Source organism: Rhododendron vialii, chromosome 7a, assembly GCF_030253575.1.
Source record: "Rhododendron vialii isolate Sample 1 chromosome 7a, ASM3025357v1".
NCBI lineage: Eukaryota > Viridiplantae > Streptophyta > Magnoliopsida > Ericales > Ericaceae > Rhododendron > Rhododendron vialii.
Window position 1 is genome coordinate 38,789,716 of NC_080563.1, and position 14,494 is coordinate 38,804,209.

General features: G+C 39.9%; 2 protein-coding genes across 6 annotated transcripts; one reads left to right on the forward strand and one right to left on the reverse strand.

The window, feature by feature from the left end:
* The first annotated feature begins 316 nt into the window (after positions 1-316).
* Positions 317-7,733, forward strand: LOC131334869 (protein RER1A-like). 5 transcript variants are annotated; one of them, XM_058370163.1, is made up of 4 exons: positions 395-845; positions 4,059-4,239; positions 4,349-4,413; positions 5,856-7,733. In XM_058370163.1, exons 1-3 carry the CDS (start codon positions 484-486, stop codon positions 4,403-4,405), a joined length of 600 nt encoding a protein of 199 aa, XP_058226146.1. In that variant the 5' UTR covers positions 395-483; the 3' UTR covers positions 4,406-4,413; positions 5,856-7,733. The 5 variants fall into 5 exon arrangements, with proteins under 5 accessions (XP_058226144.1, XP_058226146.1, XP_058226147.1 ...); XM_058370164.1 differs by lacking the exon at positions 5,856-7,733 and adding an exon at positions 5,460-5,774; XM_058370165.1 differs by lacking the exon at positions 5,856-7,733 and adding an exon at positions 5,472-5,774.
* Positions 7,244-11,623, reverse strand: LOC131334868 (cysteine proteinase mucunain-like). Its single transcript, XM_058370160.1, has 5 exons — positions 11,048-11,623; positions 8,876-9,111; positions 8,615-8,755; positions 7,970-8,416; positions 7,244-7,733 (listed from the first exon to the last, which is right to left on the reverse strand). The coding sequence occupies exons 1-5, from the start codon at positions 11,526-11,528 to the stop codon at positions 7,641-7,643; spliced, it is 1,398 nt and encodes a 465-aa protein (XP_058226143.1). The 5' UTR covers positions 11,529-11,623; the 3' UTR covers positions 7,244-7,640.
* Positions 11,624-14,494: the final 2,871 nt, after the last annotated feature.

Below are 14,494 nucleotides of genomic sequence, written 5' to 3' on the forward strand. Positions count from 1 at the left end.
AGGAAGTTATTAATTTCTCCTGAAGCACAGACATAATGTTTTAAGGGTCTTATCCATCATATATTGATGTCAGACTCTAGCACTAAGTCACAAAATCAGCGCACGGGTGTCGGTGTGAGAGCGTGAGCATAAAAGCTTCTTTCAAAAACATCACAACCCATTACAATTCGTGAGTGTGAGAATTAAAAGCGGGTACCAAGGGCATTTTGAAAGATTATGTAACTAATCTCCTATGCCGATTGTGTTTAAAAGGATCCTATGGGCTGTAACTGGGTTTCCCCTTGAAACAAAAGAAGCCCAGTCCTCCATATTGGGCCTAATAGACCCCCAGAGAAGCAGCCCATTGGCCTTTCCAACTAACAACCGCCGTTCCAAAACCAGCCTCTCTCACAATACAACCAAAAAAAAAAAACCAGAGGCCTCGGAGAGAGAGAGAGAGAGAGAGAGAGAGAGAGAAAGAAAGAAAAAAACAAAACCGTAAAAATGAATCTCGGCGGCGGAGCTGGTGGTGGTTCCGGCACCGTCTTATCCCCGTCCTCCGCCGTAAACCAATGGACCCACGCCCTGTCCCGTCGCTACCAGCACCTCCTCGACAAATCGACCCCGCATGTCCTCCGCCGTTGGATCGGCTTCTCGCTGATCGCGTTCGTCTACGCCGTGCGCGTGTACCTCGTCCAGGGGTACTACATCATCACCTACGGCCTTGGCATCTACATCCTCCAGCTCTTCATCCTGTTTCTCTCTCCTCAGGTCGATCCCGAGATCCAGGACGGGCCCACGCTCCCCACCCGCGGATCCGACGAGTTCCGCCCCTTCGTCCGCCGCCTCCCAGAGTTCAAGTTCTGGTGCGTGTCGTCTCTCTCTCTCTCTCTCTCTCTCTCTCTCTCTCTCTCGCTTGTAATTTGTGCGTGGACCGCTGTGCTCGTCCTCACCTCTTTGATTAGTCAATGGGCATGGGAGGTGCCACTATCGCAAAAGGAATGCAGTTTTCACAACAACAACAAAGAAAAAATGTATAGGAAAATGTTGACCTCCGCCCTAAAAGCGGTGGATGATGTGAGAAACGTGAATTAATATCCGTGCACGTTTATTGATATCCATGAGATGTGTATCGAAATTCTTACGTATTTTGTATTATATACATATTAGGGCGATGATGATGCTAACCACACCCTTATGGGTGATGGATGATGTGGAAAAGGCATATCATATTTGGAAAATGTGTATTAATATCCATGCACGTTTATTGGTATGGATGAGATGTGTATCAGAATTCTTACACATTTGGTGTTATATACGTATTATACATCGCCCAGGGAGCTGTGGTTACCGAGACCTAACGTGTATGCTGGTTTTTGTGAATATGCATTACTATTAACTATCTTTTGTTTTGCTTCTCGAGTGGTGGCGTGATTCTATTAGAGTGAAAGTCTCTAACCATTATTGGTGGTCAACAAAGGATAGATCTAAAAATGCCTATCTCAGGTAAGACCAGCCATGTCATACCTACCTCTTATACAAGACCTTTGACAACATTACTGTGAATGTAAGATTGGATTCGTGTAAACGCTTCCTTCTTCCAAAGGTATCGGAAACAGTAAGTGAGAAATTTCGGCATCTTGAGGAAGTGTCTGTGAAACCTTTTTTTGCGGTTGGATTCTCCAGGGTTAGGATAATCTTCAGTTGAAAGATGTTGTTTTTCTAATACAGTTAAATTTTTCGTAATTGCACGAGAATTCAAACCTGGATTGGCACATATCTAAATTAATTTAGGATATCACCTTCTTTGGCCAGGTCTTCCAACCTTTTCGCAATTATAGTTCACTGTATCCTTCACCCACAATTGGACTAAAAAATCTCTTTGATCATCTATGTTACATGAATCCTTCATTTTGGCTCAAGTACCCATGTCGATGTGTCCAACACCCATATCCTTTTGGACACTCGGATCCTCTACTTGTTAAGATACTTAAGATACTTATAGAAAAGGAATATCAAATTAGCTAGAAAAAGTGATATTTCGAGTATTTCACATAGACAAGAAATAGGGAAAGAGCAAAAACATAATTTTCTTAACCCTTTCTTGTTTAAATACATTTGTAAACATAGTTTATGGTACATAATCTTTGAACATTATGCAATATATAATTCAGATAAGAGTTCAAGACGCGTCCCTGTACCCGTACCCAAGTTGGGAACACATATCCACGTATCCTAAGATTTAAGTTTAGGAAGGGCCGACGCTTGGACTTGCACCCGCATCCGATACTCGCACCCGAGTCCATGTAACATAGTTGATCATAAGGAAGCGAAATGGAGACTCTAGTTTTCAGCCGTAACTGCGGAACCAGGAGAAGCTGCAACAGAGGGAGCGAGACTGACCACAATTGGGAACAAGAAGACTCAACTTGTTATCATTGATTATTCAGAATCAGATTAGGATTAGGATTCAAATATAGCAAATTCCAGATTTGGACAGTATCTGCTTGAGGATTAATAAGGTAAATAGAGGGTAAGACAGGAATTTAACGTCATGTTTGCAATTTTGTATTAAACATTGCGGAATGCTGATTGCTGACAGTCAATTGTTAAGTGGGCTATCCCTTTTTAGGTTCATAGTTGCTCATAAGTTTCTATGGGGTGACCAATTTGTTTTCTCATTGCTTCACCCCACTTATTCATTCTTCTTAAATAAAGGTTCTCACTTCTCTATAGTTGATCCTCAACTGTGGCTGAGCATCTGCATGACCTAACTACTAACTTGTAGAATTGTGTGATATGTATTCTGAATTTCTGAGAGTATGTTTGACGGGGTGGGACACAAGGCTCAGTGTGGTTTTGTTTGGTTTGGCGGGGTGAAAAGGGAAAAGCGAGAGAAGGGTTTTTTCATTTTGGTAGGAATGAGAGAAGGGAAGCTTTCTTTCTTGAAGGTTGGGGATGTGGAGAGAGGGGGAGGATTGAGTAAAATTGAACTGGATTTTCACACGTGTTAGTTTTCTTTTGTCCTCCATGTTTGGATGATGCAGGTTTATTTGTTCAGGGAAGATTTCTTAAAACCACTTCTTTCTTCCCTCCCTTTCCCTTGGTGGCTGCTTCCCACCTTTCTTTTCCCTTCCCTCCCCACCCTAACCAGTGACATCACTAATTCTGACTGTTTTATTGTAGTACTGCAGAGTGCCAACCTATGATGCACGGACACGGACACGGACACGGACACGGACACCGAAACCGACACCGGGACACGGGAATTTTAAAAAAATGGGGACACGGACACGGCGGGGGACACGCCACGTGTATATTTATTTATTTATTTATATGTATAAATAAATAAATAATTATAGTTTAGCCCAGAAATTTTAAAAAATATAATTTGGCCCCAAATTTTTTAAAAAAAAATTACAGTTTGACCCCCAAATTTTTCAAAAATTACAGTTTGGCTCCCAAATTTTTTTTTAAAATTGCAGTTTGACCCCTGCCGTGTCCCCATTGGTGTCCCCGCCGTGTCCCCAGCGGTGTCCCGCCGGGTCCCCCTCAAAATTTAATATTAAAATATGGGACACGCCACGTGGCGTGTCCCGTACGTATCTCCAAGGTGTCCCGCGGTGTCCCCGTGTCCCCGTGTCCTAACACTGCGATACTTCGACCTTTAGAGGTGTCGGTGCTTCATAGGTGCCAACAAACTGGGGCTTGTCAGCTGGCCATCATCTTGTTCCTCTAGGAGGTCAAAGTTTCAAGTCTTGCCAAGATCTCCTGTACCCTAGGTTACACCCTCCTAATGTGCCAAAAAAAGAAAAGAAAAGAGAGAGTATATATAGAGTAACTTTTCATGTTCAGTGTTGTTGAACGATGATAGATTTCCATATCTGTTTTTTTTTTTTGCATTCTAAATTCTTACCTTTTTGTCGATTCTTATTTCACGTTGAAGGAAGTTGCTCTTCACGTTGTCCTCCGTGATTGGCAAATGATCGCCGCTTTCTGCTATAAATTATTTTTCTTCTAAGTTCTTATATAGAGCTTGTGACATCCATGGGTTTCCAACTTTTACCTATCTGTGGCAGGCATTCCATCACAAAAGGCTTCTGCTTTGCTTTTGTGCTGACATTCTTCAGTGCATTTGATGTGCCCGTATTTTGGCCAATTCTATTGTTCTATTGGATCGTGCTGTTTGTTTCAACAATGAAGAGGCAAATAATGCACATGGTCAAATATAAATATGTCCCATTTTCCTTTGGAAAGCAGGTATGTATCACATTCTTCCCTAGATTATTGATTATTTTTTATGAGAGAAATTGTCTCATTGAGACTCATGATCTAAGTTGATCCTTTTTTTCCTTTGTCTTTTTCATAGCGCTACACCGGAAAGAAAGTAGCTTTGACTGATGATAAGGACATTGTATCAGCATAGGACTTCAGGTAGATTGAACCACTTAATGCTGGAACAAGTTTAGGTTATGCCTTTGCTTAAAGGACTACGCTTTTCCTGTCCAGAGGGTTTCTGAGAATGCACAGAAGCAATTTCCGGCTTTATTTGCGATGCATCTATGACAACTTCCAGTTTTATTTGAAAAACTCTCGTTGGGTCATATAGGGATGATAAAATGTGTTTACTCGTCTTGATGCGTGGTAACTCCTTTGCCCTTTGGACTGGCAAAAAAGATGCTCATTCTGGCTTACTGTAAATGAATCCTTAATGCAAATTAAAATTTTTCTCTGTTGGATTCTACCTTCCTTTTTCATCATTTGCCTTTCTTATAGAAGGTTGAATTTGGCTGCCATTCATGTATCTATATTGTTAATTTTGGCATCTCTAGATTTTGAACTGCCCTGGACTTTATGTTCATGACTTCGAAGGAACTGCGTTTTATCAATTATTGTTCACTTGGATAGGTATAGAATATTGAAACTCTCTTGGCATCAACTGTTTAACTTGTGCAATGGAATGAATTAGGATGATGTTCAATGTTAGATTGTCCTTTGTTCACTTGAGCAAGCCAATATCTGCCCTCACTCCCTCCACTGCGAAAGAGAAAAGAATGCGGTGATATTTGGTGGACTCAATTCTTTGAATGACCATTCAACTTGAAATTATATGGAGCCAACTTCAGCCTGATTGGGTCGCTTTACCCTACTATTGAGGTACTCTATTTTGCAGTATTGCAATGCAAGGCCGGAAAGGAGACTCTAATCTGCACTTCTTTTTTTGTGGAGAAAACCATTGTGAATTCTTCTCCAATGTGGACTTGGGAGACCAATCTTTTTTCGATCCCCGATTAGGGTGTCTAACTGTCTATGTTCTTCCACTTCTAGTATTTCATATTGGTTTGGGTGGTGGAATAATCACTTTCAGCATAAGAGCCTGGAGAAGAAGAGTTTTTTCATCAACATATTTTGTTCTTTGTGGAGCATATGGCCTCAGAGGCACAAACACATTTTCAGTCGGTTTCATTACACCCTTTCAGCAATTTTTTCAGCAAACAATAGCTCTGAGATGTGATGATCATCCCGGTGGCTCTTCTCAACTCTAACAAGCTCCAAATAGATTTTGTTTTGATCACCAAATGTCTGGGTCAGGTTGCGCGCACCTCGACTGATTCCGGGACCTTGGAGTTAACGACCAAACAAACCTCCTCCTCCTCCTTTTACCTTCTGAAAATCAGGATGATTGTTGCCAAGACAAATTCATTCTGGACAATTTTTGCAACAATGTCTACATCACTCAAGGAAAGTGGGTATTAGACTAGTGTTACTTAAAAAGATTGCTCAGACATACTCTCCTTTAATGAAAAAGCTTTGCTTTTAGCTATAAATCATCGACAATTTCATGTGAATCTCCACTAATTCTGTCACCTTTTCAGCATTTGAAGAACCATAAAGAACCCCATGGTACTGTGATTGTTGCTCTCTTGTTCAGTGACTACTGGTGCATGATCACTCAATGCAATCGCAACTCCTCGTCAATCTACAAAATCGGCGAAGCTTGCTGCATCCTCTTGCATCAACAATATCACCAATGATCACCCTAAAAGCGAAGTCGTGACTAGGGGAACATTGGCAATGGAGGTCACTATGGGCTCTTCTGTTGCGAATTTCCATTCTCTTCTGCTCTGTTTCGTTCTATGACAACAGTGAAAATCAGTCCATGATATTTTCAAAAGAGCAAAATTTTTTACCGGTAGAATTGGATGGAAATTTGTACCGTACAAGAAACGTAAACCTAGCCATCAAAACTAGAAGAAACGTCAAACTAGCCATCAATACTCGTACCATGCGAGAAAACCCGAGTAACTTCGGCAGAAACGATATCGAGTGATTCGCAATCTTAGGATGGGGATGATATTTACATTGAGCAATTGTACATAAGTTTGCAATCTGAAAGACATGGCCCCCAAATCTTAACTTCATGTTATGGTTCGGGAGTGCATCAAGTTTCTGAAAATTGTGCCCAATCGTTAGTCCGGTTGGTTGGTGAGTTTGCTCCCCATACAATTAACCATAATTTGATTATTGGGTCAAGCCGCAATAAAGTAATATCTTTTGAATTTCTAGCTCCGGCATAGATGGTCTACCTTTGCCCTGGACCGAGGAGAGAATTAGTCAATGTGCGAAAAAGCTAACCCAAACCCAATTGACCGTCGAATAAAAAAAATGAGAGTTGCTATGTTGTTTGGGGCACTATGGCCCTGCTTTTTGACTATGACGTGACTTGCCTCTTATTTTTAGTCGTATCTCAAAAAATCTGCACTATCCCGATCTCAATTTTTCTGAAGATAAATGTTTACCAATATCAGAACAATATAAAGATCATCACTGACCTCCCTTTCTGGATATCAATCCTTAGATTTACAATTAAACCAATGGAGCCAAAAACCAAAAACCCATATCGAAATAAAGAATGACTTATCCATATCATCATATTCAACAGAGTCCTAATAGTTCAGGACTACTATCACTTGTAAATTTGATGTAGAGGTGCAAACGAACCGAGCCAAGTTTATTTACTATACGAGCCTCTGCAAACAAGCCCGAACCTACACAAACGAGCTGAACTTTTTATAGGCTGAGCTGAGCTTTAAAGGGTTGAGTTCGGTTTATTTACTAAATCAGCATAAAACTTGAGCTCGAGCTCGAGCTCGGCTCGATTACTAAACGAACCGAACCCCAAGAAGCCGAGCCCCAAGCTACATGCAAGCAACTCAGTTCGTTTACAGCCTTAATATGACTTGAAGAAAGGCAATAACGAGAATGGTTCGTAAACATTTGTTGTTTCTTTAGGAGAATACAAATCATACAATGCTATTACAAATTCATGAAGTACATAGGCAGGCATTAGAATTTGGAAGGATAGACTAATCGCCAGCCACCCTTAAAAGTACAGGAATTTAAAGCAGTATATACATTACGAGCATAAACTGCAAACTGAAAGATAAAAACCTGTTTTGTTGTTCGGATACAACAGCAACACAAATGATAATATATATACATAACAACGCATCGTTTGAGCATCGATTAAACCTCCCTCCAGCGGAAAAGAGGCGTTTAGAATTAGCGTATACCAAGTAGAAGACCATCAAGTATGCTATAACTCCTTCTACCTCCATCTTCTTTCCTCAAATCTGTCGCTCAGAAGCTCCAAAGCATTCTTACGCGCTGCTACTCTTTCCAGTCGCGTAAGCCCATTGAGGCATAGCATGGATGCGCTTCATCGCCTTCACTCCCAACGGGTTGTCCTTGCTCTGTTTCATGAGAAGAGAGTAAGCAAAAAAAACTCAAATCTTCCAAAGAAAACTGTGAATGACCATAGAAATATGAAAGGTGACTATGATAAAAATACATCAAACTGTTGTCACTTATTAGTGTTTCTTTTCCCAATTATGATCCTTTTGATTCCTCTATCCAAAGACGAAAAAAGTTTTCTAATGATGGAAAAATCGCCATAAAGCAAGTGTTGTGAAACAAGTCTAGTTCTTACCATTAAGCAGGTTCCAGAGTACACATTGCATATGGGGTAATCAAAGGGGCAGCAACTGTAATGGTCTTCGCAGCAGGTGGCACCCTCGAGCGGGCAACATCCCCAAGAAAAGCAGTAATTTGCATATTCGTAGACGCAGCAGCAGGTGGTGCTCTCAGGACACATGTAGTAATCGTCGCAAACTGCAGGAGGCTTTATCGGGGACGGAGGAGATGGGCCGGGGTTGGGGGGATTTTCGCCCTTCTTGATGGGGTAAGATGCTTCCATTGCGATCCCACATTTGCCCCCGTGAGGCACGTTGCGCTCCATCCTGATGTAGCCACCCTCTCCCCAGTCTGCACCCCATGAGTTTTTCACGATCCAATAATCGACACCGTCTTCTGTGCCGTATCCAACTGCAGTCACACCATGGTCTAATGCTGTCCCACAGCTTCCGGTGAATACACCCTGAAGAGATGATAATTAAAGAAGGATTCAGATTACTGATGTATTTTCTTCATTTTCCAACAACTTAGTGGCAATACAGTCTAGACTGTGTTTGAACTTTTGAGGAAGAATTTTCCCTGTTTGGTGGTTGTTTTCAGCATCTGTTTTGTCAAAACAAAACTTTCAATGGCAACAGAAAGCCAAGTTATGTAATCTTACCGAATCGTATAATTGGAAAGACATGCTACTGCCTTCAATGGCAACAGCCACGGGTTGATTCGCCACCGCCTTCAGCAACGCCTTCTCGTCGTTTTCAGGAACATCTTCGTAATCATCAATCGCAACCACCTTTGCATTTTTCTGCACAAACACAAATCACCAAAAGAATTAGATGAATACTTCATCTCTTCACCACACACAAACACAGCTCACATGTTTACGTGTATGCATCGGTCATTTGGAGAAGAACTCAGTACTGACCCTGTACTGATCGCATCTGCTATCTCGAGCTTTATAGGGGTAATCTTCCTCGGAATCAATACCGCCGTTGTTGATGATGAACTCAAAGGCGTAATCCATGAGACCGCCATTGCACCCTTCATTGTAGGACGTATCGCAATCCACCAGTTCTTGTTCCGATAACGAGATCAAGTCTCCGGTCACTATCTTGTTGATCCCTTCCACGGCAGCAATGGTGGAAAAAGCCCAGCAACTCCCTTCATTTCCAATCAATCGATCGATCAATACATATAGCATTGAACTGTTGTACAATACTTCACATATAGATTATATACTTTCCCGGATTCTAAAAGCATGTTTCATGTCGATTATAAAAAATGAAAACCGAGGAGACAATCAGGAAAATGACAGGCCGATCATTGTAGAAGCCACCAACTGCCATCACACCTCAACCATAGATATCTCAACCAGAATTCAGTCTCACCTTGAGGACCTGTTTATTTGATCAACTAACCGCGAATGGATGTGTTACCCGTCGGACTGATAGTGATGAGATTAATAACACCACACACCTCTCGTATGATGTTTATTTACCACCGGCGGCCAATTCATCCAATGACCAGTTCCGAACCATAAGCAAGTACAGGACAGGATATTAAGGCCTTATTCCGCTAAGAAAAATAAGTACTTTTCTTAGCGGAACGGGACCTAAGTCCATTATTTATTTATAATCTAATCAGAAGCTCATGTAAGCTAAATCTCAATCAAACAAACATTAGAGATTATCCATGCTCTTTTTTTTTTTCTTTTTTCTATTTTTGTGATCAGGACACAAAGTACCATATAAGATCAAACTTATGGAGACCCGAAAAATACCCTTACAAAATGAAAATACTCCAACCTGCAGCAAAATTTCTTTTTCAAGAATGATGTCCAAAGTTCGTCCAAATTAATCCTAGATACATGCTTCCACAAATACACGTCATCGGTGGAATCAAATCCTTGGATAATTAAAGCAAATGAAAAAAACTAGACATATCTGCCCTCAGATCTTCCGATCTACGGTATAAAATGATTTGTATACACTGAGCTGGACATAGATGTGTCGGTAACCGTCCGATGTGGGTGATTCATACATATGTGTTTGGGTCTTATACAAGACACGGATATCCAACGATTCCGAATATTTAGAGATACGTATGCCTATTAGGACATCTATGTGCCCGTAAGAGCATCTCCATCAGCCTCGCCTGGAGCTCCGGCGAGGTCTAATTGGCGAGAAAACTCCCCATTTACGGTTTCCAGCAGCCGCTCGCCAATTCCTCCCCTCGCTCCAGCCCCTCGCCTCGTCCAACGAGTACGGAAGGCTCGCTTCGCTCCAGCCCCTCGGCAACGGGATATTTGTCACGGATCTGGCCGTCTCTCTCTCTCCTTGCTTCACCGGATCCGGCCCCTCGAACGGTCATCATCGTCATCGGCCCTATTTCTTTCTCCTTGCTTCACCGGATCCGGCCCCTCGAATGGTCATCATCGTCATCGGCCCTATTTCTTTGCTTCGGATGGAAGACTAGTCAACCAGACGGTCAACCGCCACTTCATCCGGCTAAGTCAAATCTCGCCGGTGTCGCCGTTCGATTGTCTCCGTTAGAGCTTGACTTCCTCCGGTGAGTTTTTTGAGTTTTCTGGCAAGTTTGATCAGTGGGTTTCTCGAACTTTCCGGCGATATGTGACCGTTTCAATTTGTGGGTTTGTTTTTCACCTGGGTTTGTGGCTAGATTGGGTTCAATTTGTGGGTTTGTTTTCGGACAGAGAAGTATTTTCCGATTGGGTTTGTTTTCCGACAGAGGAAGTATTTTTTGATTGGAGATTTATTTTCCTATTTTATTCTAAATGGCCAGGGTGTTGATAGGCTGTTGGGAAGTTCACATATTTTTTGGCAAGCCATAATAAAAAATTGCACCTTTCCTAAGCAAAATGGCTAGAAACAGTCTGAGACTGCTGGAGATGTTCTAACACTGCTCTTTCGATATCTAAACCAAAACACCGCATGAAGCAGAAAAATAAAAAATAAAACAGATACACATGAGAGGATCATCACAAATAATCGTTGTATCAAACTTTTTCTGCGTAAAACAGAACATTACTAAGGGCCAACTTTTAGAGAGAGAGAGAGAGAGAGAGAGTTAAACATACCACAGCTACCCTGGTCTTTAACCCCAACGACAGCCCCTTTCTCTCTCCAATCAACAGAATCCGGCAACTCCTCCCCGACCAGGGTAGCGTACCGATCACTCCTCCTCGGCTTCTGAACCCTCCTCCTCGACCCGGCCTTGACCCCCAAGTACGTGGACCGGTACTCCTCGTTGGTCAGGTCAGCGAACCGGTTCAGACCCACCTTGTAACTCCGGCCCTCGACGCTGTTATGCTCGTCGACGAACCTGAGATTGTCCTTGAATATCTCGAACCTCCTCTCCTTCTCGCCCAGCGCATTGTACGATTTCCCGTGCTTTGCTAGCCACGACTCGTACATGGCCCTCACCTCTGTTTCGGTTCTCCGGTCTGATTTTCCGGCCGAGGTGGCGGTGATGATCGACATGTCCAGCGCCGATGACAGGACAAAGAGCGTTAGGAGTAGGAGGACGAGGACTGGGATGAAGGATTTGGGTGAAGCCATGTCTCTCTCTCTCTCTCTCTCTCTTGTTCCTTTGTTTTTGGAGAGAGAGAGTGTGTGAGAATAGTGAGCTGGGGGGAGTGGGTGACCTTCTTATAGTAAAGGCAAAGGTTCGTTTGGGTGTTCAATCCAATGTTTGAATTTTTTTTAAAAAAATAATAGAAATGATAAGTGGAAAGAAATAGAGAGAAATATTGAAAGTAGAGGAAATTTAAGAGAAATTTTTTGAAAATTTCTTCTTAAATTGTAAAAGGAACAAGGCATTAAAAAACGGCGGTAGTAGTTATAGTATTTGAAATCTTTAACCTTTTGTGAAATTGAAAATATTCGAAATTTCATCAAATTTGAAAATTTTTACTTGAATAAATAAAATGATTGTTTTTGGGAAATTATTTTTACTCTCTCTTTTTTGATAAATGTACTCAATTAATTTCTTGTCTTTCAATGAAAAATTGCACATTAAAGTTTCACTAGAGGACAAAATATGTATTACATTTATCAAAAAATGAAATATAAAAATCACTACCCTTGCTTTTCTTATGCTTTTATAAAATAATATTATTGGTATATCTAAATTTTCTATGTTTTTAAGACGAACAATAAAAGTAAAATTGTTTCCACTCCCCTGGAGAAACGTCACGCTGTGCCTCATACTCTTCATTCACTACACATTTGTATGGTCCCACCATAACGTGTGTGGAGTTCAAACAAAGAATTTGGGACACCGACACATAGTACTTAAGGATATGAAATAATTACTCATTAAAAATTGAGAGAGCCAGAAAAATGAAAAAACGCTAAGAAATATTTTGGTGTTTCCAGAGACTCCAAAAAGGAATGGGGAAGTGAAGCTTTCTTTCTTTGTATAGTAGTAATTACCCAATTATTGTCCGCATCGTCTTACCTGTCTGTAACAAATAAATGTCATTATTCAGGAGAGTCCAAACGAGACCCATGTGGAGTGGAATCAATGGATTGGGGATAGGCTGGCGGAGAAATATCCAATCAAAGGAGAGAAGCAAAAGTAGTACACATAACAGTCGTGTAAAACACAACGGTTGTGTAAAACACAATACACAATCAATCTCTAACCGTCCATTGTTGTAATAAATGACTAGGATTCACTCAAATTCTTTCTCATAAAAGTTAGACTTTTCCTTGGAAGAGTTTTTTAAAAATCTAGACCGTCCAAATACATCTAGACGGCCAGAATTATGCACACAACCAATACAACGGTTGTGCAAGTAGAGAGAGAGAAAGAGAGACGCAACTCTCAGATTAAAAATAATAGATAGTAATTAAAGCCCGTTTCAGAACACTTTTTACAAAATAAATATTTATTTCACATTTTAAAATTCAAAAATAATGTGAATGAAAAATAATTTTTTTTCAATTTTTTTTTGCACCATATTAAAGATCTCAATGAAATCTTTCAAACAAGATCCATATTTCATATTTTTAGATTTTAATAAATCTTTTTTTTTTAGCTTGAAATTATCTTCTTAAAAAATATTTATGTGGTGTTATGGAACGGTGCCTTAATAAAAGAGTTCCAAACATTTGCCCTTTGAAATAGGAAATTTGTTAATAGACGAACAAATTGCTGATATTTTCTCTCTTTTTTTTATAAGGATAACATGCATTTCTCCGCTCAAACCCATTGACAAATCAAAGAGGTAAAGACGGGTAAAACGGCCTTATTTTTACCGTCTTTAAACCAAGTATGGTAAGCCGTTGTTGATTTTTGTTTGGTTGAGAGTTTAGTTTAGTTTAATTTTAGTAGTGGGTAAAAAGAGAAATAGAGTAATAATTGAAGAGATGAGTAATGATTTGAGAGAGATGAAAAAGTAATAATTAGATAAATAGGGTAATGATTGGAAAAAAAAAGTAAGGTAATGATTGAAAAACTAAATTAAAATTAAACTAAACTAAGAACCGAACACAACCATTACATAATTTTCAAAGTTATTATTTTTATTTTGTTATAGTATCACAATGTCTATCAACAGCTAGTAGCAATTCTAATGCGCGAGTTTGGTACAACTTGGTCACAATATCAAATCAGAAATGATATTGGTATCAAATCTAGTCCATTGAGTTAAGCGAATTTCATTTTCGAATGCAATCTCTATGTGATGTGGCAGATCTTGTAAAATCAAAATTAATGTCAAATTTGACACTAAAGGTGTATTGTCATTTTCTGACAGTAAATTTAATTCGTCAATGGACATGAATTTCGTCAAAATAAATAAATAATCTGTCAAATTATGACTTTGACAGCCAAGGTAGCAACGAGTAAACTTGTTCAGGATTTTTATATGCAAAAATGCTAGAAATTGAGAAATAAATATCCAAGTGTTCGGATAATACAATGCATGATTAAACTTTAGTTGTGATGTTTTATAGGTCACACGCAAAAATGCTAGAAATTGAGAAATAATTATCCAAGTGTTCAGATAATATAATGCATGATAAAACTTTAACTGTGATGTTTTATAGGTCACACGCATATTAAATTTGACCCACATCTTCTTCTTTTTTTTCTATTTTTGATTAAGGAAAATACACTTTAAACATTATATACTTCTTTAATATTTCAAGCATTGCTTTGTTTATAAATACGCACTATAACTTTTACTTTGAGTATATTTTTTTGTACCAATACTTCATTTTACTTTTTTGTATTACCTAAATTAAATTAATTTCAAATATACTTATTGAAAAAACATAAATTGTCCATAATCATTTCCAGTTAAAATCTATACTTTTTGAGAAAATTGGACGACAGCCTTGTGTATGGAATCTGGGTGAGCCACGTTGCTCGTTTCCATTGGTGAGCTTTATCAGTAGGACACTCCGAATTCGCTTCTAGTATTTGGCGGGACACATAAATGGTTGGCGTGGTCCCTTTCTTGTATGGACACGCAACCTCTCTTTCATCAAACTTTTTAATAACCGTATCTCCGAGC

Excerpts from the sequence above, each read along its gene's own strand:
- LOC131334869 (XM_058370161.1), top strand. The coding sequence starts at position 484 with ATGAATCTCGGCGGCGGAGCTGGTGGTGGTTCCGGCACCGTCTTATCC. Across the intron at positions 846-4,058 it reads CTCCCAGAGTTCAAGTTCTG|GCATTCCATCACAAAAGGCT; the intron begins GTGCGTGTCGTC and ends TATCTGTGGCAG. Across the intron at positions 4,240-4,348 it reads CATTTTCCTTTGGAAAGCAG|CGCTACACCGGAAAGAAAGT; the intron begins GTATGTATCACA and ends TCTTTTTCATAG.
- LOC131334868 (XM_058370160.1), bottom strand. The coding sequence starts at position 11,528 with ATGGCTTCACCCAAATCCTTCATCCCAGTCCTCGTCCTCCTACTCCTA. Across the intron at positions 8,417-8,614 it reads CTTTCCAATTATACGATTCG|GGTGTATTCACCGGAAGCTG; the intron begins GTAAGATTACAT and ends TCATCTCTTCAG. Across the intron at positions 7,734-7,969 it reads ACTCTGGAACCTGCTTAATG|AGCAAGGACAACCCGTTGGG; the intron begins GTAAGAACTAGA and ends CTCATGAAACAG.